The 27,175-nt window shown below is 49.1% G+C and overlaps 1 protein-coding gene across 1 annotated transcript in view; it reads left to right on the top strand.

Annotated features, from left to right (window-relative positions):
- Window positions 1–27,175, top strand: part of MARCHF4 (membrane associated ring-CH-type finger 4) — a 111,828-nt gene that overhangs the window by 61,415 nt on the left and 23,238 nt on the right. The window contains exons 2-3 of the mRNA XM_037398592.1: window positions 12,772–12,927; window positions 21,946–22,138. Coding sequence (XP_037254489.1) covers window positions 12,772–12,927; window positions 21,946–22,138 — 349 coding nt within the window. The remainder of the gene's footprint in view (window positions 1–12,771; window positions 12,928–21,945; window positions 22,139–27,175) is intronic.

Here is a 27,175-nt window from a genome sequence, read left to right as displayed (position 1 = left end):
AAGCAATTAATTTAACCAGAAAACAAGCTTGTCACGTCAAGGAATGACTTGGGCACCCTGCTCTCTGTTTGTAATATGGCCAGCCCTGAGACACGTGGCAGTGCAGCAGAGCATGTTTCAAGACCTGCCCCCTGTGTGCTCACATTCATCAGCACTGTTACCAGGCAGACTTCTGTCTCTGACATCTCCAAAGAAATTAAAGAAAATAAATTAATTTAAAAATTCAAACACTGTTGCTCTCCTCCCAGCAGCAGGAGGGCAACATTGCTGGAGACCCAGAACAGTGAAGCCCAGGACGCAGAGATCCCACCCAGCTTCTCCTGCTGCTGGCAGAAGCCAGGGATGGTGGCCGAGCACAAGGAGAGGATCTGGAGGACACAGAAGGAGCATTTCCACCTGCCAGGCCCTGGGGCTGTCAGAAGTCCTCCAGCTTCTCCGGATGATTGCAAGTACCCTTGCCGGCAGGCACCACCAGTTTCATTTCCCACTTGCTGCCACTCAAAAAAAATTTCCAAGTCAATTTTCTGCCTGTGGAAATGGGTGGATACAAGAGGTGAAGGCAGACACGGCTTGGGCAGGAGCCATGGATGCAGGTGCTGTGTCTCTGCCAAGGCACCTCGACCCTGCTCTGCCATCTCCAGAGCCAGAGACCTTGCTGAGCACTGGCATTTCACAGAGGCTTACATGGTAGCTGGAGGTACTTGTTCTGGAAATGAAGTTTAAAAAAATCTCCCACTTCCCAGTCCTTTCAGCAAGAACACAAAAGTCAGACTGAGGATTTGTGTGTAAACGTATTGAATAGGAGAAGCCCCCTGCCTAGGCTGATGTGTGGGGTAGTTTCTTTTCCCTCAAAGGCTGTTTGCTTTCATGTAACGCTGGCAGGGGGCTCTGAAGGACACCTTCCACTTAAACGTGCCTGCAGGTGGACAGGGCTACTGCAAAGGGCAGGACCTTTCTCCAGGGAAGACGTGGGCTGCCCCAGTGATCAAGGTTGGAAAACCCTCCAACTGCCAGAGTGGCAAAGGCAGCCAGTGACGATCAATGCCCATGCAGACCAGTGGCCAGCCACGTTTAATCTCAACCTTGTTTATTTCAAGATTTTAAAGCCCTTGATAAATACAGATAAGTGGTCTCCAGTTGGCCCTGTGTGTGGTGGATAAGAGTCATTACCCTGGTACACAGAGCAAGGATCCCCACATGGAGATTGCCCCAAACCCACCCCAAACATGTCATCGGCGGAGCTGCAGGAGGGAGAGCCAGGGCCAGGACCTGCCCTGCCCATGCTGACCTCAGGCAGCTGCGCTTCCCAGTGAGCTGCAGCCCACAAGGAGTGGCTGTGGCTGCCACAGATATTTCCCATTCCTGGAGCATCGCTGTGAAGGGTGATGGCTGGGTAATGAGCTTCTTTAGTCGTGCCTGAATGCTTTCGCCTCTGCAGACACAACTTCTCAGCATTTGGCACCAAAGAGCAGATGAGTAGCTGATTACACACTACCCTGCCCCGAACACAAATCTCAACAATTATTGGGACTCTTTCCAGGTAACACGCATCTGTGAATAGTGTTCATTTCTGTGCTCATCTCTCTACCAATGCCAGTTCTGCAAAGGCAAGAAAAAAACCCCAGGAATATTCAAAAACCTCTTAAAATCTTCCTGGCATATCAAAGCCCAGGAGCACTGCACTAAAAGATCTCAGCTCTTGGGACTTTCAGCCCTGGCCACTTTGCACCTGTGACACCCAAGGCAAAGAAATGGGAACAGCATCCCTCTTCCCTTTTCTCTCTCCAATGGCCCAGCTGGCGATGCGGCATGAACAGTAGTGAAGAAGTAGTTCTGCCAGAAGTATAGCAGGTCATCGTCTGGGAAGTAAGCTGGTCCAGCAGCATATTTCCATGTTGCTCTTAGCTTGGTGTACCAGGAAGTGGAGCAAAGCAGCTGGGTGGATGTAAAGGACAATCCCATCCTAGAAGGTGACTGCAGATTAGAAAGACAATAAAATCTCCACCACTAGAGAGAGGTAGAGTGGGGTCTCTGTGCAGCTCAAGTGGCTGAAGCCTGTGGTCGATGCACACCAACTTTTCGTTCCCAACACTGCCCAAGAGCGTGCCGAGAACTGATTTCATTGCTTGTGCCTTTGGCTTCATTACCAAGGCAAAAGAAAAGCCTGGCCAGGAACAGGTGTTTGACCCTTCCTGTGTGGAGGCACAACTCACTAAGGGAACTGTAAGCTGTTACGGAGGAGATGTGTTGTTTCAGAGGAAGGCAGCCTACCTGCAGGCTAAAGGAGGATGCTGGAAGACCTGTCACAGCAGTCTGACTGGACGTACCTTACTGAGTTAAATAACTTAATCCAGGTATGGTAGGAGGAACCTCATGAGGCAGAAACAGATTCTGTATCTGATACAGCAAATCCCATGTGGAGGGAGCAGGAGAAGCAATCTGACAAAGCACATTAAAGACCAACAACAGCGAGGGTAATAATTCGTATTTCAATAGGGCATCTTTCGTGCTGAAGGATACAAATGATTTGGCCACTGTTTGAAATTTAGCCACCTCTGGAGTGGAACATAGCCATGCATAGCATCTGACATTGCCTCGGTGTTGATGTATTTTTTAATATGCAAATTGCCAAATCAGTATATCTTCAAAAGGTTATTGCAGAGTCAGATAATAAATCAGCCCTATGTAATGCTTAATATCTTTACACTGACAGTGCTGAAACCTCAGAGCCCTGGCACTGTTTATATATCCACACGTACACACTAAACCTGGCCTTGTTCTTGTGCAAAACAGAAGACTGAAAGAAAAATCACAAAACGGCCTCTGTAGCCCACTTTACTGATGTTATGGCTATTCTTACCTTTATTTCTACCTGTTCACCTCCCTGATTTATATTCTGCCTGTGAAAGGGAAAGCTGGATTCCCCAGCTGAAGTAGGAAAACAAGGCTTTTCAGCAAGCGATACATGCAGGCAAGGCCTGAAACACATGGATTCATTCAGCTTCTTATACAGGAGGCCTTTGGCCAGGGCAACGTTGAGAAATCAGAATTACTGCTGTGCAGCTTCCCCTGGGGACAGTGCAGCCAGCACCACCAGTACCTTCAGCTCCATCCTCTTGAGCTGCTCTCAGCTTGAAAGGTGTCATGCAAGGCAAGGGGATTTGGGGATTAAGCTGCCAGTTCTCCTTTCCCAGTTCTCCTTTTATTTTTGCTGCACTTCAACTAAGAGGGCCTAAGGGTTTGTAAGATCTGGACCATGTTCCTGCGGTGGGTGGGGAGGATGGTGCCAAGAGTCAGCAAGAGTGTGCTTACCCACTTCCTAATCCCGGCCTTTCCCCGGGGGACTTCACCTGTTTTTCCAGCACGCAGGATGTCTTGAAAGTAGAAAGTGAAGGGGGAAAGTGACCACTCTTGTTGTGGCCAAGTGGTTTGAGACTCCCTGCTTTTACCCCCTCCCTTATCCCATCACTTGCTCCAGCTGCTCCACGCTGCCACTGACTCTCCCATCTAACTCGCAGCCCCCTGACTCCCTGTGGCATGACCCTGAGCTGCCAGCCCTGCAGACACCTCCTCCCCAGCCCCGTGGGTGGGTCTTTCCCCAGATCCCACTGGTGAGGTATGGGCAGCGGTGGTTGGTTTGGCCTGTTGGGGTTCCTGAGCGGTATCCATCACCACTGCGTGAGTGCAGCCTGCAGGCGGCTGCTCTGCTGCCGCTCCACTTGCTCTCTCTGCAGATACCTGCTGAAGAAACATTTTATATTTATGGCTGGTGTTTAGCTCACTGCCAGTAAAGGCAGTTCAGCCTCACTCCGTAACCACATCATTTCCAAAGGAAGTGCCTCTGCCTCCAGTGCATGTTTGTGCCAGCAAGCATTTTGACTTTCCGCCAAACATTTAAGTGACCTTATGGCAGTATTGGAATGCAAGGCTCTGGAGCTCCACCACCCATGGTCCCTGAGGGCCTCTGTTCTTCCCTCTGCTGCCTCCTTCACATATTTTTGTTCAGCATCTCTGCTTGCAGGGTTGCCCAAGATGTTAAAAAGAAGTGCCTTCCCCACTAAGACAGTCTGTAGTAATAAGGAACTTGATCTCACATAAATTGGGATGTTCTGAGAACCATTTTAATTTCTGCTAATCGGCAGATGAAAAATGAATTACTTCAGATGTCATGTCCTACTGCACGAGTCTCGTAACATTTGGAAAAGCCGTAACAGAGTTACCCAGTAATTGAAGGGCTCTACATGAGTGAACTTTGTAATTGCATATTCTCCTTGAGTCCAGGAGGCAGAAAGGAAAAGCGGATCAGGCCACGTCTTAATGAAACAGCTCAGTCCTGCAGGGCTGCTGAAGCTAAAAGTAAACAAACCATGCTCATTATTGTATATCACAGCTCCCTGGCTGCCGCAGCAGCCCTGTGTGTGATGTGCTGTCTCCCACTTCACTGCTCCTCCACTGCTTCTGCCTTCAACCCCATGCCAGGCTGGCCGCAAGCCCCAGCAGCAGCCTTCACCCCGGATGCACCCGAGGCCAGCGGCTGCTTCCATCCCGGTGCTGCCCTGTGCGGCAGGAGACACAAGCTGCTTTGGAGAAACCCATGGCTTTGGAGGGTTTCCATCTCAGAGCTGTGGGTCCTGACCAGCCCAGGTGGAGCAGGAAAGCTCCTACATAACCATCCCCATCGAGACCTGTTGGGGCAGCCCCTCCTGCCAAATCCCCGCTCTGCTCCCAGCTGGGAAATACTGCCTTTGAGTACCGGAGTCAGGCTATGCACTTCTGTCTGCACCTTGTTATTAGCTTCTGCTTATTGAATGCCCACACATCTCCCCGAGTTCCCCACCCCACTGCCCTCAGTCCCGGCTCTGGGTCCCTTGGGGGTCTATGGCAGATGGGAACCCCCAAATCCTGCAGTACTGTAATTTTCCACTCCCCTCCATTGATGAGCTTGATGGTACCGGCACGAAGTAGCTCTTAGCAGTTGCTGCACTTTTGAAAGGAGCATCTCACTGCTGCCAAGAGCACCTGGCCATTTTCTTGTTCATGGAGAAAGGGGGAAGATGAGGTAGATATTACAAAATTAAGATTTTCTTAGCTCTTACGTTGAAGGGGTTTTCAGCTTTCTTGGGGAAAAAAAGAGGAAAGAAAAAAATTCTATTGCTCTGTTTGTTTCACTATCTTTCAAAGTGGGTTCTATCATCTCGAGAGTCAAACCATCATCCATTTCTGTGGATTTTCCATGGCTGCTCCTCAGCGGCTGATGGCATAATGTTTTCTGAAATGGCCATTAGCTGAGTATCTTTATGAACAGCTTCCCAGGGAAGTAGCTGCAAAGTTCAATTTGCTGAATTATGAGCACATATCTGATAAGAATTGCATTATATGGTACTTGCATGCTGAAAGCATTAACTTTGTACTTTGAACTTTTAAAATATGCATTGATGAATCTGATGAGGACTGGAGAAGTAGAAAGGTGAAGGTCCCCCAGGAACAGAGATAATAAGGAATAATTGCTATCTGTTTTTTTCCGTGAAAAAGAAGCTGTGTATTTAGAAGAATTCTATTTAGCTAAGGCTTTTTCAATAGAAAAGGCCATTTGTACAAAAAAAAAAAAAAAAGGTAATGGAAAAGCTCTTTCATTCGTTGAAAATTTATTACAACAAGCCATAACTTAAGGGCACTTGATTTGGGCTGAAGAGCTGTTTGGCTTCATGAAGTTGCATCAGAGTTACCCCAGCATCCTAGGGAGCAAAACTGAACTCACTCTTGTATCTCACACAGAATAAATCTAAGTGTTGTCTTAAATACTTCTAATTTTTACTTAAGAAGAACCAGAGTGAAACAACAGTAGATTTCTCTTTTGGAAGGGACTAGATTTTTCTAGCTCACAAAATGGATGCGGTCTGCAGTAAATCTCCAAAAGTTTAAAGGCTCGATACTTCGAGTGAAAGCCCAAGAGCTGCAGACTAGGACACTTCTCTGGGATGCTGAGACAGCTCTGCTCTGCATTCAGGACAACTCTGGAGCTAAATTCGCTCTAACACCCAAGTGCTCAGGGATATTCAGGTATCTTGATTTCACATGCGTAGCACTGTGATTTCTATGCACTGAAGGCTCTTCACTTAATCGGTGCTATTATCACACCTGATGAGGCACAGCAGGTGATATTTGAGATGCTTGCCTTTTGATTCCTTGCAACTGAGCAACATTTAGTAAGAATTACTTAAATCAGCTAATCAAAAACATGTTCAATGACATTAGGATGAAGTGGGCTCTAGAACACCTAAGTAAAGTTATTTTTCTTGTGCAAATCCTTCTGTAGAGAGAAAAGCAAATATATCCCACTGTGATCTATATATTCTAAGCTCTCTGCTCCTTGGTCTATTGATAAGTAATTCCTGGAAATCCTTTGTTATTCCATATTTCAGGCAAAGTTCAACTTTGTTCTGGTGGAACAGGTTTTCACAAACCTCTTCTGCTCCTATTTTGGTGGCATAGCTGAGACTGGCCCAAAGCTTGTGTGATAGCTGCTGGAGCAAGGGCATGCATTAAAGCCGAGCTGCCTTTCAGCTTGCACCCAGCCTGCAGGCAGAGGGATACCTGTGTTTTGTTCCTACATTAGTCATTGCCCCCTAAGAGGTAAATGCCCCATTTGCAGGGCTGCCAGAATGGCTAATACCTATCAAAAATTGCAGAAAATCACAAAGAAAGCAGATCTGTGTCGTAGTTGTTGTTGTCGTCCCCCCCCCCCCATCTCAGAGCCCCCAGACTGCTGTGCCCAGCTGTGGCTGCTCACTTGTATTGTTGTGGGGATGAGGAGCCCCAGAGAGGGACCCACTCCTCTACCATGTCAGAGCCCCGCAGAGATGTAGTCCTGCCCCAGGGAGCTGCCAGGCCAAGATCACACACCAAAAACTTTAGTCAAGCAGCTGCAGGCTCAAAACCGTGGCTTAGCAACAGAAATAATTGTCCAGAGCAGGGTTTTTCTCCAGTCCCTTACAGGGCTGCCTCTTCTCTGGCTGCTGAGGCGAGGGGCACTCATCGCACTGCAGGGCACATGGCTCTTGCCTGGCATGGGGCAGCGCCGCCTCTGCGTGCCACAGGGATGCCCGGTCTTGCAGGGGAGCTGTGGGATGAGCCCATCCTGGTCACAGAGGTGGCATGGCAGCAGTGGTGGCACCTGGGGGTGGGAAGGGAGCTGCAAGGAGTCAAGGTTATTTCTTTTTATAATCGCTCGTATAAAGTTTCCTATAGGTTCCCCAGGTTTTAGGGAGTTGCCCAGTCGAGGGACACCCCCCCCACACACACACCCAGAAAGTCTCTCTGAACTGCTGCCAAGACAGAAATTGGGGTTAACACCCTGTTCTCTGCTGGGGTCCCTGGGGAGATGCCACCCCACCACAAAGCCCTGTACACAACTGTGTCCTGTGCTGTCCTGACACCACAGGAAACATCAGCCCACAGAGTCCATACTCTGCATCAATCCCCCCGGTGCTGGAGAATTTCATGCAGTTTACATACATATAAGTATACACACACACATAGATACTTATTTCATGTCCCTTCCCTTGTTGTCTGTTGTTGGCTGGCACAGTGCTCACACACAGGAGGGTACTCAGGAAGCATTTGAGATTCTGATAGTAACATGTGTGTTTAGTTTACAGGGGTGGAGGGGCAGCTTTTTTAAGCGTGTGTGAAGAAAGAGTGATTATTAGTACGTGTTTATTGAAGTTTACCAGCTCTGTAACTGGTTTTGTTTTTTTTAATAAAAGGGTTTCTATTTGCCAGCAGACTTAATTCCTCTGTAATTATGTTCCTAATGCAGGAATCATTTGGCATTTATTTGCCATGATAAAACTTACCATTGCATCTAAATTCAATATGAAGATTTAAGTGTATTTAGGAGACCTAGATGAAGACCTGAAATTAAATATCCCTAGTTTCCTTTTCTAAACAAGGCAGATAAATGCCAGTGGTCAGATCCACATGTGCAGCTACTCCCTTGAGCAGTGGCAGCTGCATGTGCATACTCAGGGAGAGATGGTAGCCCTTCTGATGTGGGTGACTCTTTCAGCATCTTCTCACTGCCCTGCTGTGGTCCAGGGCACTGGTCCTGTGGGTGATGCTGATGGCTGACACTACTTTGTACACCTGAGCAGAGAAAACACACAGCTGAGGAAAAGCTTCAGTTGTTAAGATCACCATCAGCCATCCCAGTTTGCTGTACAGCTTGCACTGGTTTTCAAAATGTTTGCTTTAATAGCTGTGGTAGCAGGATGTTGCTAATGTAGCTTTTTTCCACCTGCGCTGGTGCTCAGGAACAGCCCAGGCAGCAGATGTAGGTCAGCACAGCTGGAGCTGGGAGAGTTCAGGAGACCACATCCTGGCCCAATGACACCACTGTACCCAGCCCTGCCGTGTTCAAAGGAGACTGGATGGGTAAATTGGCTATACTTAATTCATAGAGTTAAAACAACAAGCCTGGGAAACACATCCCATGACTGCCTGGGGGCGGGTGAGCAGCTGCAGCTTTGGTAGCAACATGTGGATGTGCTCCCAGGACTGGTAAATGAGACATAAAATGGCCAAGCGAAACACTGACCAGCACGCAACAGGGGTGATGCTGCTCCCAACGTCGTTATTTTCTCCCTAGATGTACTGAGCATCAGAAGCATGCACTGGTAACAATATTTTTCCGCATTCTTTCTCAGAACTCCTCCCAGCAGGCTTAAAATAGCTGGGCCAAGATAATCATTAACTACTTTGACGTATTTCAATGGGCACAGATTGGGAATTCATAAGGAGAGGACAGAGCTGGAACAGACCTGCACTTCTGGTTCATCTCCAGCAGTATCAGCCTCCTCGGGGTAAAGCCAGTTCAGCCTGGCCTTGCCCGTGCTGCTTCTAAAGACAAGCTCCCATCACAGCCAGAAATAAGGAAAGAATATTATATAGAGTTGCTTAGTACGCTACTTTTCACAGAAGAGTAATATATAGGGAAGATATTTCATCCTTATGTTGAAAGGGTTATGGCTGAAGCCAGAGCACCATTCCCTTTTTGTAAACTCTGATCTTCCACCTTTGACATCATCCTGGTTTCAGCTGGGACAAGTTCATTTTCTTCTCAGTAGCTGGTACAGTGCTGTGTTTTGGATTTAGTATGAGAATAATGTTGATAACACACCGATATTTTTAGTTGTTGCTAAGGAATGTTTACATTAAGTCAAAGACTTCTCAGCTTCTCAGGCCCTGCCAGCGAGAAGGCTGGAGGGGCACAAGAAATAGGGAGGGGACACGGCCAGGACAGCTGACCCGAACTAGCCAAAGGGCTATTCCATATCATAGAACACCATGCTCAGTATATCAGCTGGGGGGAGTTGGCCGGGGGCGGCCGATCGCTGCTCAGGGACTGGCTGGGCATCGGTCAGCAGGTGGTGAGCAATTGTAGTGCGCATCGCTTCCCCCCACCCCTTTTGGGTTTTATCCCTCTCTCTCTCTCCTTTGCATTACAGTTATTATTATTAATTATTAATCTTAATTATTAAATTGTTCTTAACCCTCGAGGTTTTACCTTTTTCCTGACTGTTCTCCTTGTCCCGCTGGGGGTGGGGGGCTGTGAGCAAGCAGCTGCGTGTTGCTTAGTTGCCAGCTGGGGTTAAACCAAGACAGACATAACCCCAAATTTAGACTTGTATAACAACAAAAAGAAAAGGCAGGTGCCCTGAGTCCAAAGTCCACTTGGTTGTTTCAGGGGAATAAGATGGTACTGAGCAAGCTGAGGATGAAGCTTGCAGCCAGGGAGTGTTTCTCTGTTGCTGACGAAGCAGAAATGCTGCTTAGGCTGATCCAAGTGATGGGATGGAACTCTACAAAGGAAGATTGCAAAAACAGGTGTCGGGAAGTACACCCTTCAAAGGGACTTTGGAGAGCAGTCCCCAAAGTGAATTGGTGGGAATGCTGTTGTTTGGAGCACTGGTGAAGATGTCATGCAGAGCCATCTTCTACAAACCTACAGAAATGGGCACGGGGATTTAATTTCCATCTCTAATTGCTGTGATCTGCACCTCATTTGGGGCTTGCTTTTGTGTCCATGAAGCTTTTAGCAGAGGTCTCTGTGCAGAGAATCCTTCATGTGTATCACAGCCAATGGACTGCTCCTGAGCTCGCTGTACAGCCGCCTTCTTTGCTGTATAAAGGATTTATTCCTTTAATATGTCCCTGGTGTTTATTTTTCTGCTGGTACAGGAGTGCATGTGCATGTGTGTGCTTGTGGCAGTGTTTTATGAATGCCTGCTGTGGACAGAATTGGGCTTCACAGTATGCAAAAATAGCTGTGCGCTACACACAAGGATGTAATATTTCACACGGCTGGAGAAAATGTGATAAATCAGGGTTTTGCTGGATTTGCAGAAACCAAGAAACTGGGGGATCCATCTCCACAGTTGAGTCCTGAGCTCTTGCAGGAGCTGGCAGGACTGTCTGTGCCAGAGCATCCCAATTAGGGAAGGAGAACTGGGTCCCCGTGGTGGTGTGGGATGTCTATGAACAGTCCTTGGCTGTGAAGAGGCAAGCACGGATTCCAGGCTCATTTATTACAGAGCCCAAGAAGCCAACGTGAGTTCAGGCAGCAGCTACAGCTTTTCTCTTCTGCCTTTGCTTGGAGGTTGTTGCTCTTGGTTCCTGCTCCGTTCTGCCCCATCCCTGATCCTTTATCACCAGTGCCTCCAGCTGCTCATTAGACAAAACCCAGGTCCCTCACTTGCCATTTTGAGCCCTTCAGGAGACCCCAGTGTGCAGCAGGGTGGAAAGGCAGGGACGCTGTAGAGCTGGGATGCTTCTGCATTACCCGTTTGTGCTGGGCTCACACTTGTGTGCTGAGGAGTGAAGCTGCTGAGAAAATAAAGCACCAGGGACTGAGATCAGGAGGGTGGACTAGAGGCACAGAGCAGTCCTTGTACCAAGCTAGCTCTTGGTGTGGAAGAGGTTTAGTGAGCGCTGCCAAATGTCAGTGCTTCTTCCCACATGCACCTTCCTCCCATCTAATCCTTCTCTGCTTCCCTTCTTCTGGCTTTTCCTGTCACACCTTTCCAGGTGAAAAAGGTTCATGGATCCTACACCCTCCTTGCTCCCCCTCTCCCTTTGCATCTTCTCCGGTGTCTAATGAAAACAAGTGACAGGTAGAGGTGAGCCTGGTTTTGTAATATAAAAAGTTATTTACAGTTTTGTTAAAATTTCATGGAAGATGACATTTTTAGGTCACCTAGCCGAAGCAAATGAAATGATTAACATGTTTGTATTAGGCTTCATAAAAAAAAAAGTATCGCTCTCACCCGGCATGGTACTCAGTTCCTCAGGTCCTAAAACCTGATGTGGTACCCTGAAAGGTAGACAGTTCCCTACCAGGGTTAGCAAGATCAGGATCTGGTTTCCTAACCCAAGGTAGCTGGCATGGATGTCTTTTACTGTGCCCAGCAGCCTCAAACACCAGGATCTGTTTTCCTGGTGCTCTGTCAGTGGTAATGATGGGGCTGATCTAAGGTTGTAAGAGGAAATATCCTCTCCCAAACACTGAAAGTATTATGCCAGCCTTCCCCATCCCATAGATAGTCTTATTCTGCCTTTAAAAGCTTTTAAATCTTGGAGCACAGCTAAATACACTATTGGGGTCTATACTCTGGCTTTTAAACACTAAGAGATAGAGGGTAAAATGTAATGGCTCTGTTCTTCCCTAAATAAGCAATGGCAAATGACTGTAAAATTAGTTCCTGAGCATGTGTGTGCAGAGAGGAATTCAGTCTCACCGTGAACAGGATGATAGCAGATGGATCAGTATAATGCTGGGTTTTCCTGGATACCCTGTTTAAAGCTACACCAGAAACAAGGGAGCGAGCCAGGAGGCTCAGTGTTTTGGCCGCCCGTCATAAAAGCCAGGACACAATTTGTTCTCCATCTTGCTTGCTTCTAGGCTGGAAATAGCCAGCCCTATAGGCAATGCAGCAGCATGACTCACTTCTGGGACAGACTGTCTGGGAGAAGTGGATGGGGTGAGTGGGTGGGGTGTAATTTTGAGGACCTGTGCCCTGCCAGGCTATGGCTTCACAGGGACCTGGACCCAAAGCACACCCCTGCCACCCACAACCAGATTCTTCAGTGCAGGGGCATGGGGAAGGCGAGTGCTGTGTCTAGTGCAGCAAACGCCCATTGCCTGGCAAGTCCTGGGATGTACCACAGGGTGCTGGGCTCGGTCCGGCTCCTGGGGAGGAGCGGCACCTCCACAGCTGGCACAAGCTAGCCTGAGCAGAAGGTCCGAGGGCTGCCATGTCTGTGCTTGAGGTAGCCACCCTGGGCTGAGCAGGCCACCAGTCTGCTCCCTTGCAGCTATCCCCACCAAACCTCACCTTCTAAAGCAGGTGAAACAGTGGCATCTGGTTGCCAACAGAGCTGTGTCCAATGGTTATGGTCTAGTGTGGAACCTCTGGTACTAGTAAGAGTTATGTTTGTCTAATTTTTCCTTCAGCAATATTAGGCATCTTTTATCTACCCAGCTGTCTCTTTCCACAAAAAAATGTAGGACTCAAGTATCTGAGACTGTTACACTCCAGTCAAACTCAGTTCACATCAGCTGAGAATTATTAGAGGCAAAATGGATGGAGGCAGCATTACCTAAGCCAAACCAGGTCAAAAGGAACAAAGAGCAAATAGGTGGATGATGGAGCTTCTGCCATGCCGTGCCTGTGGGAGGAGGGGAGCCTCATTGGTGCTGTCTCTCTTTTTCAGGGGGAGTTGCTGAGCCCGTGTCGATGTGATGGATCAGTGAAGTGCACACACCAGCCATGTCTGATCAAATGGATTAGCGAGAGAGGCTGCTGGAGCTGTGAGCTGTGTTACTACAAGTATCACGTCATTGCCATAAGCACAAAGAACCCTCTGCAGGTAAAGGTACTAGAGACATTTCAAAGTCTATTTTTTCTCATTTCTGTTTTTGTTTCTGGGAGCAAGTGAATTCTACCTGCATGGGGTTTCCTTCCCTGTGCACAGCGATCTATATGTCGGAGGCGCTTCAAAAGGGTTGTTGGGGGTCCGAAGAAGCCCCCATGTTTTGCTTGGTGATACCAGGGGCATCGTCTGGGAGTCTGCTTTTGCTGTCCTTTGACCATTCCCACATTCACTTGCCTCCTGTTGAAAACGCCAGTGTGACCATGATAGTGCTGTAACACCTCACAGCCCTTCCAATGTGTTCATCCACTGGAGACCACAGGTATGCCACGGTCTCCAGGGGTGGATGAGTATGGAGCAGTTACAGAATTTGCTACAACGGAGCACACAGTCTGTGACAGAGCAGTATCCTGAGGCTCCACGTGTCTATAGTTGTGCCATTAAGCCTGATCTTCTCCTGCTGAGCCTCCTCTGTGTTGGCATAAGGGGCAGAGGAGGCAGATGGAGGGCTCTTACAGCTCTCTCATCTTGCCACCCTTTTCACTTCGCTGCTCCCCCGTGATCAAATACATCCTGGCATGGCACAAGGGGTGTTGGCTCTGATGCTCTGATCTCTCCAAGCCTGATTCTTGGTGGACATTTACAGATGTACACACAACAGATAAGGCACATCTTGGTGTAGGTGGCTCTGAAAGGCATCAGAGGACCCACCTTCTTTCTCTTCTGAGTTCAAAAGCACTGTGGTTTAATAAGCCCCACTGCAGGCTGGTAATTTAAAATCAAGATTCAGAATGGGGAAGACTGTGTGACTGTTAAAAAAAGGTATAAATTATCCTTAATAGCTATTGATTTATTTCTGGGGCAACACCTGAAGATGAATTAATTGCTGAATGCCTTTGCTGAGCACCATTAGTGCCTTGGATGTAAGGAGAACATAACATCCAGGCACTACTGCTTAATTAGCATCATCTGGACTGGAGACATGTTACAGCAGCATGCTGTGGTTTAGAGACTGGGGAAATGTCTGTAAGGATGTTGGTTTGTCCAGAATCTGGTGGAGGGCTTTGGCTCTTTGCCGGTTGCTCTGCTTTCTAACAGGAGGCAAGGATTTGCTAGTGATCGTGCCCAGTTGTATGGCAGTAGAGGGGGAATGGAAACTCCTGCTCTCCCCTCCAAACTGCAGTCTCTGTGTATCTTTTTCCAAGCCTGAGGTCACTAACCACAGTGAGGAAACAGGGACAGCCATTTAGGACTCCAGACTTAAATGAAATAGCGAAATTAGTGGAGCATCCTGGGGAAATTTTGCTAGGGGGAAGGAATAAGACTGCCTGCTCTCTGCAAGTCCCTACAGTTCCTGATTCAATTTGCCTTGTGCCGTGGGCTGGAGAGATCAGTAGTTTCATCCCAAACCCCAGACCCAGGGTGTTTTAATTTCCTGGCTCTGGTAACAGAGCAGATTGATACACAGGAGGAGCGATGTGGACAAAGCAGCATTTGTTTGTTTCTTGAAAGCTGGTCCATGAGTGCCCTAATGCTCAGATTAGGGGTGCAATCCTGAGCAACACTGAAGGTCTGTGGGTGCAGATTTGTGAGTGCATATGTAGCCAGCACTGCCTTTAATGAATAACCTCCAAATGCTTCCAGAGACTCAGGGCAACAGGTCAGCGATTTTCCTCCTGCTCCTCACTCAGCTAAAACTTGTTGGAGCTATCCACAGACAAGCTCCCCTCCCACACACACAGTTCAAAAGCCTGTGCAGAGCATTGCTCTTTCTGGGCTCCTGTGTTAGAAAGGGGCCTGATCTGCTGGCCTTTGCCATCAACACAAAAACTGAGTGGCAGGAGCAGCTGAGTTAGAGAGCTCAGCTCCAGGAGCGAGTGTCCCAGAGGACCGTGCAAAACCTGGGCTCAGAGGCTTTGTGTTGCTGGCATAGCTTTCACAGCACTTCTTGCAGAAGCACTGGGAGATTTGGAGGGTGGGAAGAAGCAACTGGAGTGAAAAGCCACTTGATCTGGAATAAATAGATTTACAGCTGTGTGCCCGGGTGTCCTGACTGGTGCCAGTACAAAGGCATTTCTGGGAAGCAGACGCTACACTACACTAGTACGTGAAATCCCATGGGAAGTGGCTGATGTACCAGGCCTGGACTTCCCACGAGGACTAAGAGCTCAAGCCCCTCATAACCCATCACCATGCATGTCTCTTTCCTCAGCGGCTCTCACCAGCCTCTGATGCTGGGAAAGAGAGGCAGAAAGGACCCAGGGGCTGCGATGCCCTGACACTATGTGCCATAACGTCTCGCAGCACGTGCAGGCAGGAAGAGCATCCTTTCTGCTTGGTATTCACCCCACATGTGGATAACAGAGGGCACCTGGACATACAAACATGTCTCCAAAAGTAAAGTAATAGTCCCTGGCCTTTCTTCTCCAGGGTCTGCTGGAAATTCTGCCCAGCTTTATTCTTACTAGAAAGCTCTGAATTTCTCAAGGACAGATTCTTGAGTGCAAAAGCTGTAGGAAGTAATAGTTGTCTGTTTATTCCAGACAAACTGTAACACAGGCAAGGACCACACAGACCTCACCCTGTCAAATGAAACCTGTTTGGGTGATGCTCTGAGCCTGGCTAGATTTTGATGAGCCATGTGGCCTACCTAGCCCCTGTGTCCTCTCCTATGACAGACCACTGGGAAGCCAAACCCAGGCAGCTGGCAGGTCCTGGGGTCCCTGAAGCATGTCCAGTTGGTCTGAGCAGAGCAGCACACCCAACACCCACATGTTCTCTGGGATCTGCATGTTTCTCTGCCCATTTTGACATCTGCTGGGCATTTTTTGGAGTGCCTAGGAGCACAACATGGGCCAGATGTGTGTGGAGAGTTGTGGTATGGGCGGAGAAGTTGCAGCTGAGGGAACATGGTTCATGCATAATTAACACAGACTCCTTCCAGCCTTCAGGCTGTTATGATGCCTCATACCAGAAAGAGGCCTTTAGTCTGGTATTTTGGCAGAATTAACCTCTATAAATTAATACCACCTACCCCCATCCCTGGATTGCAAGCATTTAAAAGTGAAAGCCTTAAAAGTAAAAAGCTACACTGCAAACCCACAGAGACTGGGGGTTTAAGGGTTTTGAACAACATGAGAGGTGTCCGGCCAAGCAGCAGCTGGGCAGCAAATAAGCAAAAATATCCCACCAGCTGTGAGCAGCCAGAAGATCCAGAGCTTTTGTCTGGCCACCCATCCATCCTCCTGATCTCCAGTCTGCCAGTCACCGAGATAGAAGTCATGGGCATGGAGGCTTTAATTGCTCCTCTCCATTATGATATTTGTGCAAAGCCCATGACTTTGAAAAGGCCCTGAAAACACAGAGTTTCAGAAGCATGTAATAGTACTGCAGACACCCTGGTGCTGATGCATAGTGGACTAAGTACCTGCCATGATGGGACTCTGCAGTGAGTTTCATCTATACAGCTCCTTTGTACCTTCTCCTGAACCACATCCACTCTGATTTTAGCAAATCAAAAATCTGTTTGAACTAACCTTCCCAGACCTACAACTGCCTGCAGCCTCAGTGAGTTCAGCTCTGCTTTACAGTCATTACCTCTGACTCTTCCTGTATCGAGGGTTGTTTCAGCTCCAAAAATCCTCAGTTATCCAGTGCTGGGGTTGGGATCCAGTCCCAGTTCTTTTCCAGCTCTATTTTGACTGTGGTGATGCTCCCTTAAGAGCTGATGAGTGCTTGTTTACATGGCCTCTTCATCAGGCCACCCACACCTGCAAGAAAAGTGGCTGAGGTGCCCAGGTGTTTGAACTTCAGCATGAGCTAAAAAGCTTGAGGCAAGTTCACTGATGTTTACTCGTTGTCCCAACTTGCTGAATCACCTGTGTTGAGTATGAACTTGGCTGGTCCCTGCTGAGCTCCAGCTGTAAGCAATGGGTGCAATCACAGCAAGAGATACTTCATGGCCTGTGCCTCGTAGCAGGGGCTTTGTAGGATACCCATACTGTAGCCTGACTCTTATCAGATGCTTTGGCACGTGGGGGAGAGGGGGTTCATTACTGCACGCTTCCATTGCATGGCCCTATTGGGCCCTCCTTCCACCTTGTTGCCTTTCCAGTATCTGAATAAGTGACAGCATCTGTAAATGTGCAGCAGGAAAGCTCTCACAGCAGTGGCATAACTTCGCTTGGTGAATTTATAAAAAGAAAAGCCATCCTCGAACAGATAATCGAGGAGGATGGCCAGGGCTTTAGGACACCAGTGAGGAGAGCGCCAGACTGAAGCAGTGCTGGGAATGGTCCACTCCAACCTTCTGGGAAAAACCTCTGCTTGCTTGTGATCCTGGGTCTGAAAATTAAATTGCTGACTAGCACAGCTCAGGATGTTAATGATAGGTACTAAGGGGACTTGTCAGATACAGCAATAAAAATAAACTGAACTGCCTGAGGCAGGCATGGGGGAGCTCTCAGAGGAGTGTAGGAAGGCTTTCCCAGTAAGCAAGTCTTCTTTGCAAGCTGCTGCAGTAAGACATAGATACCTTCTGCAGGCAAATATCTGCCTTGGATCTGCTCATGTTAGTGCTTGGGAGCCTTTGGAGACTGCTGGTGCCAAGGAAAGTGAAATACAGATCATACCTTTAATACTATAGTAATGACATTATTAATCTGTGTTACATTAGCAGTGGGAGTTTTCACTCACAAGCCTCTGAGCAGAAGCACTGAAGCAAACAAGGAAACAGGTTTGTCCCAAGTACAACACGTAGGTTATGAAACAGTGCAAGAGAACAAGAGTGACATGACTGGCCGGCACCAGTCCCAGCTTGGACCGTGGCTAAGGTCATCACAAATGTCAGACCTGGGCTCCTAAGAAGCCCTTTCTGAGGCATCTTTGTTGCAGAGCTTTGCAATTTGGGGGAAATGGGGAAATGGCTAAAATCAGTCCAAGAGAGCTTGGTGTTTTGCATGTGCACATCTGGGTGGTGTGCCAAAGCACTCAACCAAGGGGGATAGTAGCAGAGCTCAGACAGACAGCTCCTGAGTGAATGAGGACATTTCTTCAGAATGGTCTGGAGGGATGGAGACCTTTTTCCAGCACAAGTGGCAAGCCATTGCAGAGAGCTGCTTGGGCACACTGTGAAGCCATTGTAAGCCCAGAGCTCACAAAGCTGCTCCTGTTATCCTGCAGAAGCCTTTAAAGCTTTCTGGTCCCACCAGGTCCTTAGTTCTGCCCTGTTTAGTGCTGGCAGAGCATTCATAGAGCTTTCTACCTGCCTAAAGGTCACATTCCTGATTGACAACCTGGATGATCTGCCAGTTATTAAAGGTGCACTTCAGTACAGCTCAGCGGCTACCTGGAACTCAACAGTCATTATCAGATGAGGAAAAAAGGGCTCAGTGTTAGGTTTCTCCCCACAAGGTGGGATTGCTTGACCCTGTGACCTTGCTAGAGTTTGAACATTTGAGCTGGAGATTTGGAGGGAGGGGACTGTGTCTGCAGCCAGGCATTCAAAGAGCTTTGGGGGTTTCAGACATGCCAGTAAAGGGATTCTGCAGCATTGCCGAGACCTTTCTTTGCAGCTCTAGTAGTGACCCAAGGACAATAGGGTCATCTACTAAATCCCTGGTCTGTTGGCCGTAATGGTGGAGAGGGTTAGGAAAATGGGCGATATTGTAAGGGCTGTTACAAAATTTGAGAGGCACAGTGTGGTGATTGAGGCAGGCTCCTGAGGCCACCAGTGCAGGGACACATCAGGCCCAGCTCCTGCAGCTGAAATTCATCAGCACATTCCACCTCTGAACAGCTCTTCGACCCTTCTGTCTGTGCTTTCACTGAGTAATATGCTTTATCTTCTGTCTCACCCTTTTTTTCTCTGTACACACCTCATACCCTAAGATGTGTAGCAAAATAGAATTAAAAGATGAAAAATAATGACTGTGGTTATTGGTGGCTCGGGCTAGATGTGGGATGCCAAACTGCAGTTCTCAGAGTTGCCAGAGAGGAAATACAACATTTATTACTTTTTTTTTTTTTTTTCCTGGAAAATATTAAATTCTTCTGCAAGCTGGTTATTTTCCTCAGTGTTCAGCTCTGACCCATTTACCTCCTTGCCAGAGGGTAATCACACCCCAGTGCCACCTCCTAAACAGAGTCAGGACTGCTGCTGCGTGTGTCACTGCCACTTAGTGCCAGATGCCGGGGGAGAGTCCCCTACCCCCTGGCACAGCTGATGGACTCCAGCCTCTTCATTATCACTGAAGTGAACCTCCTGGAAGCTGCCGCCAGCTGAGCAGCATCAGGCAGCGTCCCTGCCTGTGCTTCAGCCTCTCTGTTCCCAGCTGAAGGGAGCGGGGTTTGAAGGTTGCATTTAGGTGTAACTTCTCTGTGCTCTGAGCCCCATCCCCTTTGACAGTGTGTTTAGCCCTGCACCTAAGCCTCCCTGTCTCTGCAAAGCAGCGGTGCTGGGTGTAGGTGGCTGCTAGCTGTAGAAAACAGCTCCTTCTTCTTTTCCTGTCTTTAATTGCTGCCTTGGAAGAACCTGTTGCCACCACAGGCCTTGCAGTGTGCCAGACAGATGGTGAGGAGCCAGTCCATTACCTCCTCTTGAGAGAGAAATGATGCAGAATGATTTGTCTGGCACAGGCACACGCAGGTCAGCGTGGGAGACCTACAGTAAAACCTTTTGCATGGAGCACCAGGCTCTCTGCACTCCCACCCCTCAGCATTTGCCAGAGTGACTGGAAGAGGAGATGAGATCCGGGGAAAGCTGCAGGGGTGAAAGTGCAACCCCACACACATATTCAACCTCCCTCCCCACCACATGCCTCTAGCCCTGGACCTCCGAGCTGACAGCACCAGTTGCAGATTTGTCCTGCATCTGCTTATGGTGCTGCTGAGAATGAAGCTGAAGAGCTGATGGGAGGACAGCATAGCTGTTGATCCGTCCCTCAGAACCCAGTTCTGGGGGCAATGGGTGCTGGGTGGCTTTGCTCTGCACAGCGGTGCATCTCCTGTGGACTCCAGCACCCCTGCGTCTAGCCTTGACTCGTTGCGACTGGCACCACCAAGCTTCCAGCACTAAGAGGAGGGCTGTTCACTACCTCAACTTCTTTGTGGCACAAAGGGGCCACTTGTGTGGCTGGATTTGGTGCAGGCGTGGAGCAGGTCAGGCTACGGCAGAGTGGGAACAAGCTGCTGAAGAGATCACCGAGTGTTCCCAGTGCTCGGTGTTTGCCTTTGGCTGCGCCAGCTGCTGGAGTGGACGGCAGGAAGGGGACTGGGGATAGCGGAGCCCAGGAGGGGGACTGGGGTTAGCTGAGCCAAGTCCTGCTTCAGCAGGGAACAAGCTCTCTCTCTGCTCAGCAGCCTTATGGCCATCTACTCTGTGGCCAGTGATGAAATAAGCTGGTACTGCTTACCTCATGGATGCTGCACATCCCGGATATATGGTTTGAGGGCTGCCTGCCCTTGCAGGATGTAAGCCAAGGAGCAAGGCTGGCAGAGGCAGATGCTTCAGCTCACCTCTGAGCCAAGCCAGGCAATCTCCTTCCAGTTGCAACCCACAGTCCTCAGTCTCAGGCTGAAGCTCCTGTCTGTTCCTCTCCGAAGGCAGCCCTTTGCAGGAGAGTGCATTCAGTTCAGGTGTTTGGTCATTGGACTGGTAGCAATGCCATGCATGCCTGTACCAGCTCAAGTCACCTGTTGTCCTTCTTGCCCTTCAATCAGGGTTCAAAGTCCTCCCTGCCTCCCAAAAAGCACTGGTAACTCCCGGCTGGCCTGAGCATTAAAGGGGGACCCAGCAACTGAACTCCTTTCTTACCCTGCGAAAGGATGGACCAAGGCTTGATGGGTGACCCCGCTGTCCCAGGATATGTCTGACAAGCATGCAGGGTACCGAGGGCTCGCCAGAGATGCCGCTTCACAGGGACACTGGATTTGGGCTGAATCCAAGCTAAACATTTTCAATTCCTCTGAATCCTCTATACCTGCAGGAGGTTGAAATCCGCCTTTATTTATCCTTCTGCCAGTCCCACTGAGATTTCAAGGGCATGTATCTCACAGCTAAAGGTGGCCTATATACTTCTGTGCCAGGAGAGGCTGTCTTTCCCCAGCCTGTTTACGTGTCTGATTTCTCATTTGCAGGAGGGGCTACAGGCCATGCCCCCAAGTCTTGTTAAAGAAAGCAATTTCTGCTCTTGCTTTTTACAGGGCAGCTCTCTCTGCAGTGTAAATCTGAGTGGGGACATTTTATGCTGGCTGACAGAAAGGAATCTGGGCTTAGGATATTTATACCATAGCTTATACAAAGCTATTTGACATAGTGAATGGATTTGGGGGAGTTATTTCTATTTTTTTCTTCTGAGGAAGAAGCGTTGACGTTTACCTTGGAACACAGCCTAAACGTGTCATCACCTAAAGGCAGGGTGTCCTGACCACAGCAACTTGTGTTGTTTGTAGCAAGTTTTGTGGGAAGTGCATTGCTGCTGCGAGATCCTACCTAGTGCTGTGATCCTGTCAGATCTCACAAGTGGCAAAGAGCCAGCTCATGGGAGGCCTCCAAAGGAAAGCTTGGCTCTCTGAGACACTTCTTTTCATGGTAATAGGATGCCTCAGCTGAGGACGCTGCCTGGCCTCTGTTTGAGGTAGCAACTGAATATGTCCTGGTTTGTGGTGGCCACCACAGACCTACTTTCATGGGGATGTTATTTTTGGTGTCTTGCCCCCAGCCTGTCCTGCCTCCTTCAGGTCTCTGTGCTTTCCTGGTGAGATGCAGGATTCCTCTCCATTGCTTCTTCACCAATGCTGTCAGGAAACGTGGGGCCATGCACTGTTGAACAACTGCCATGCTCCACCCCAGATATGGACCAGGTAAAAGCACCTATGCTCACAGGTGCTCTTTGAGATCTCCAAACCACCACAATGATGTAAAACAGCAGTGTGCCCCAAGTAACTAATCTCTCCTCTTTTTTCTTCCTCCTTCCCCCTTGTCCCCTCTCCTCCCCCTGTTGCCTTCCCTTGCAGTGGCAGGCCATCTCTCTGACAGTCATTGAGAAGGTTCAGATAGCAGCGGCCATCCTGGGTTCCCTCTTTCTCATCGCCAGTATCTCGTGGCTCATCTGGTCGACCTTCAGTCCTTCGGCCAAATGGCAACGCCAGGACCTGCTCTTCCAGATCTGCTATGGAATGTACGGCTTCATGGACATTGTCTGTATAGGTGGGTGATCGTATCTCACGGCATGGCTGAGGTCACCCGTCTGCTCACTCATGGAGGGGAGCAGGAGATGGTGTGGAGAGCTGGCTGGTACAGCTCAGCTTGGGTTGAGCATCCCTGGCTTTTCCTCCTCTTTACTTTCACGGCACCTCTTTTTACAGTCCTCTCTGCTCATCTGGGCAACCCCAGAGTGTCTCCTTGGCTGGGCTGGCAGAGGGACCTGCAGCAACCCCAGAGAGAAAGAAAACTCTTTTCAAAGCAAGAAGAGGGTGAGGAGGTGTGGGGGAGGCTGGGGAGTGTAAGGCTTTTGAAAAACTCCTTCCTTTCTGGAATAGCTAATTTAGGGACTACCTCGTGGCTGGGTATGGCAGGGTCTCTCCACATGCAACTCCTTGGCTCTCCAGCCCAGCCTCTCTGCCAGGCAGGGTTGGCTGCCCCATCTTTGACCCACCCTGGTGCTGCAAGTCCCAACCAGCCCAGGTCATGCCCCTGTGTGGGTAGAGTCACTCCTGAGGCAAGGAGCCCCAGTTCAGCCCTCAGGAGGAGTAGAACAGACTGTATCACAGAGCAGCAGTTGGTGAAACTGGGGTACAGGAGTAAAATAAACCCAGTGGCAGGAAGAGAGGTCTGGACCACACATCCTCGTATCCGGGTTCAAAAGGCTCTTGGTTTCAGCATCCTTCCCAGCACAGGACTTGGGCCTGCTGAAGCCCAGGCCTACTCCTCCCACTGTTGCCACTACTGTGCTAACGAGATGCAGGCTTGGTCTGCAGAGATCATCCTGCTCCTTCACGAGGTGCTGGTGGAGCTACCACATCTCTCCAGGAACAAAGGGTGGCAGACGGGGTGAAAGAGAGATGGGCAGCACCCACATGTTGGCACAGTAGCCACTGGTGACATCCTTTTGCTGGTGGAACTGAGAGTGGAAAAAATTATCCCCGTGTGTGTGGTGTGCGTTTGTGTCGCCTTGTCAGCAGAGGACAGAAGTGGAGAGCCCTGGCCTGAGTGGACGTCAGTAACATGATTAACTGGCTTTGATAAAGCTTCAAGAGCTGAGGGGAACTGATTAGCTCATCTGTCAATAGGAGCTAAATCCTCCCACATGGCAGAGAGCAAAGCATGCCAGCCATGAACTGAAAGGGAAATGGGCAGGCAGATTCAGATTTGAGGTTCTTTGTTTCCTTCTTATTAATTTTTTTAAGAGTCTGGCCTCTATTTCTCTTTTTCACCTTCTCTGAGGGGGAAAAAAGCCCCTTTGCATCTCCACTGATTTAAGCTTAATGCCCTAGGCTGGGAGCTTTGATTTTTTCCAGCCAAAGAGCAAGCAACCATCCTGTTCCCAGGAACATTCCAGAGTCATAGCTTGGGGCAGCCCCTCATCTCACAGTCCTCCCTGTGCAGCTGGCAGTCCTGGTGGGCCAGACGTGCTGGCTTTCCCACAAACTCCAAAGCAAGTGGGAAGCATTACAGATGCAGTGAGTTAACACGGCTGCATGTGGCTTCTCTTGCCCAGCACCTCAGAGACTACCCAGAGATGGCTCCACTTGTGCTGTGTGCAGCACGTCTGCCTGTGCTGCCAGGCAGCCTACCCATGCTCAACCAGGAGAGATGATGTTCTGGACCATGTGAGCCTTTCTATAATCTCCCTAGAAAAGCTCATACGTGCATGCAGCCAGCCCTCTGCCCCTGCCACGCTCCAGCGTAAAACTCGCTCGTGTTGTGCATCAGTACCTTTTGCAATACCAGCTGCTGCTGCTGCTCCCAAGCCTGCAGTGGAGGGGAAAGGAGCTCTGAGCGATGCTAGCTGAGATCTGGTGTTCACTGTCCTCCCTGCCTCCTCCTCCTCCTCATTCTCTTCTTTCTCTGCCCATGTTGAACCAAATGACAAAGTCTTCATGGGGAGCTGTGATGCAGTCAGGTCTCTCCTCTGACCAGCCCTGCTGATTTCAGGGGACTGCACCAGCACTAGCCAAAAGGCTGGTCTGTCCCATGGAGAGCTCAGGCCAGCAGAAGGGGCTGATCAAAGGGAACTTGTGACTGGGTTTAATTCTTCATTCATTATAGCTTTGCTGTAATGCTATAGACGCAGTGATGCCAGCTTCCTAGAGGACTCCCAGTGAGTTCCTCACTGTGGAACCGCTATTCTTCCTCTCTTATCCTTCTCCCAAACCTTGCAGCCTCGCGCAGGGTCTTTGATCGCAGCCAGATGAAGCCAGCTTCGGAGGTTCAGAGTTCTGCTCTTGACTGCCAGCATGGCCCGAAGCCTCTTGTTACTCCTCCCTGGGCTTTAGTTCCACTTCTGCAGGTTCAGGATAAAACCTCTCATGGATAATTGCAGTGACAACTGTTCCTGAAATACCAGGGTGCTGTCTGTGCATTTTGGTGTCTCGCCCTTCGCAGGCCAGCCCTTTTTCCCCTTTTGCTTTCAAGCCTATGGGTGCGTAGGAGAGATTTAGGAACTAAGAAATGCTCAGTGATGGGGAAAGAGCAGGACATAAAGTTGCATTCAGTTCTACCACACTTGCTTTTTTCAGCTAAAGGAACACACACATTGCCTGTGCTTTGTTTGGTAACAGACTGGGCAGCCTGAGCCAGCAGAATGTTATACTGTAGGTTCTGTGCTAATTGTATGCATTCCAATTGTTCCTTCCCGCAGTTTGACCCCAAGTTTTGCTTTCTCTGGCAGAGGAGCAGAGGTTTGAAGGCAAGGTATTTATTAAAAAGCAGATGTGCTGAAGCAGAGCTCCTCTGTAGTTCCTGCCAGTTTCTACTATAGTTGTCCTTGGATGCCTCATGTGCATTGAATAGCCAGTGACATTTGTCCAGGAGTCCAGTTTACACACCCTGTCACTGGAGGTGCTCAGCAGGACGCTTTCACTGGCACCATAGAGTCTCACAGCTGGAGAAGACACCAAATCTGCAGAGATCCTGACTATCGTCAGGCAGGGAATACACACCTGGTCAGCAACTGCCCAGCTGTTTTGTGTGATCTCCTCTCTATCAAGTCACCAAGGGATTTAGGTAGCAATTTGCCAAGACAGAAGTATCTGTCTCAATTTGCATGTGCAATCCCATGGCAGCATTGGTCTTTCCAATGTGGAATCAAAGGTGAGGGCACGAGTGTTCACTTGCACATATAGCTCCCTAGGCACAGATAATTTGGTTGTTGTTACCCTCACTTGAGCTGTGCTTGATCTGAAATAGTCAGATCATCTCCAAGGTGAGCTCTCAAAATACGGCTGTTAACTCAGAGACAATTGATGGATGCATCAAAATCCAGGGGTCTTAGGTCTGGCCCTCAGCCACTCACATTCTGTAACACATGAGTTTTCTTTGGACTCTGCTAGATACTAACATGTTCCACAAAAACAGCTGTAAGGGACAGACACCATTTGCTACCCCTTCACCTACCATGGAAACAAACCCACAACCACAGTAAAATAAATCTGCTCCTCACGACCAGCAGGACAGATGGTATGGCCCCAAGTACCAGAAGCTATGTCCATCTGGGCAAGATGTGCAAGATGGTCTTCCAATATTGTTCTTCCCCTTGCTCTCAGGCATCTAACAAGAGGGCAGGAAGCACGGGAAAGGATTGCTTGAGATTTGTGGGAGTCACCTATACTGGATGGTTTTTTAAGAACCCGTTAGAAAACATATGTCAAGAACAGGTTGTGGAGAGATGATCCCAGTCTGTGAAGGAGGAACAGACTAAACGCTTCTTGATATCCAGCCAGCCCCAACGTTTTTTATTCTGATCTCTGTCTGTTTCATGTGTGCTATCTCTGGTCATGTCTGTAAGGACAGATATGAGAGCTGGATTAAACTAGAAGCTGGTAATGGTGCCAGCATAGGTATTGCTCTGCTATGAAGCCATCTACAACACAGACATTTGAGATCAGCAACCAGGAAGTGAATGAAAAGTGAGATGGGGACTGCTCGTTTGATTAACTGCTCTCTCCATGGGTCCATGAGAGGTAAATCCAGAAAGCTGGCGTAGAGAGTGATTAGCAGAAATGTGGTTATCGAAATGCAGAGATAAATGGAGTGAGCCTTCATAGGCCTGAGTTACTGAGTCGGGAGAGAGGCAGCTTGGAGCTGGGCTGTAAATCCTGAGAGATACCTGCCTGTTAATTAAGTGACAGCCCTTGGAGGGGGAAGGAAGGGGTTGCCTCTCTGTCAAGGTGCAATTAGGGAAAGTCAGCGTTTGTAGATTAAGGTGTCATTTGGGGTCAGGAGGGCAGGAAACCATCTCCTGTTAAACAAGGAGGAATTCTGCCAGCTAATGAAAGCATGTCACAGTCTAGGCTCAGGCATCACCGGCTCGGCTCCAGGGGCGAAGTGTGCCTCAGCCAAGGCGCCAGCAGGCTGTGCGCAGGCTGCCGCTGCTACGGCTGGCGTGTCCTGTCCCGTTCGTGCTCGCCCAGGGGTATATCCCTGTGATTGGCATGTGGGGGGCGTTTATCCCCAGCGATGCAAAAGCAATCCGATCTGCCTCGCCCTGGATCACTGTCTGGTGGGGCTGTTGCTTTGTCCATGCCCACCCACTCCTTGCTCTCTGACTCACCCTGCCTTGGTGCTCACAGCGGTGCACTTTCACAAGCACTAAATCCTCGTGCTCTTTGAAGCTTTTCCCTGGCTTTCCTTGGCAGCCAGTCCCTGAGGGTATTTGCCTTCACAACAGTAACTGCACTGCAGCTCAATAGCACAAGAGACAGGCAAAGCAGGACCATTCATCCTGCCAACGATTTTTGTTGGCACACCATGGCAATCCATTACAGATCAGGAAGTGTGTGCCCGCTGTTTTTAATCCCAGCTGCCAGCAAGAATAATCAAAAGCATCCAGCACGTCTGATGGCATCTCAGCACAACCGTAGGTAATAACATAAGAAATCAATAGCCAATTAAAACTGATCCGCAGCATTTGATCTTTCATAGTGCAATGGGAACAATAATTAATGGCGCTTCCTTAAGACAGTCACAATGCAAGCTTCCTGCCAAGACTAATGTGGTTTCCTTTTAAATGAGCTTTGCTTCCTA

This window comes from Falco rusticolus, chromosome 8, assembly GCF_015220075.1.
Source record: "Falco rusticolus isolate bFalRus1 chromosome 8, bFalRus1.pri, whole genome shotgun sequence".
Classification (NCBI taxonomy): domain Eukaryota; kingdom Metazoa; phylum Chordata; class Aves; order Falconiformes; family Falconidae; genus Falco; species Falco rusticolus.
The sequence above is the reverse complement of the archived record's forward strand: the minus strand, read 5'-3'. Positions and strand labels throughout refer to the sequence as shown.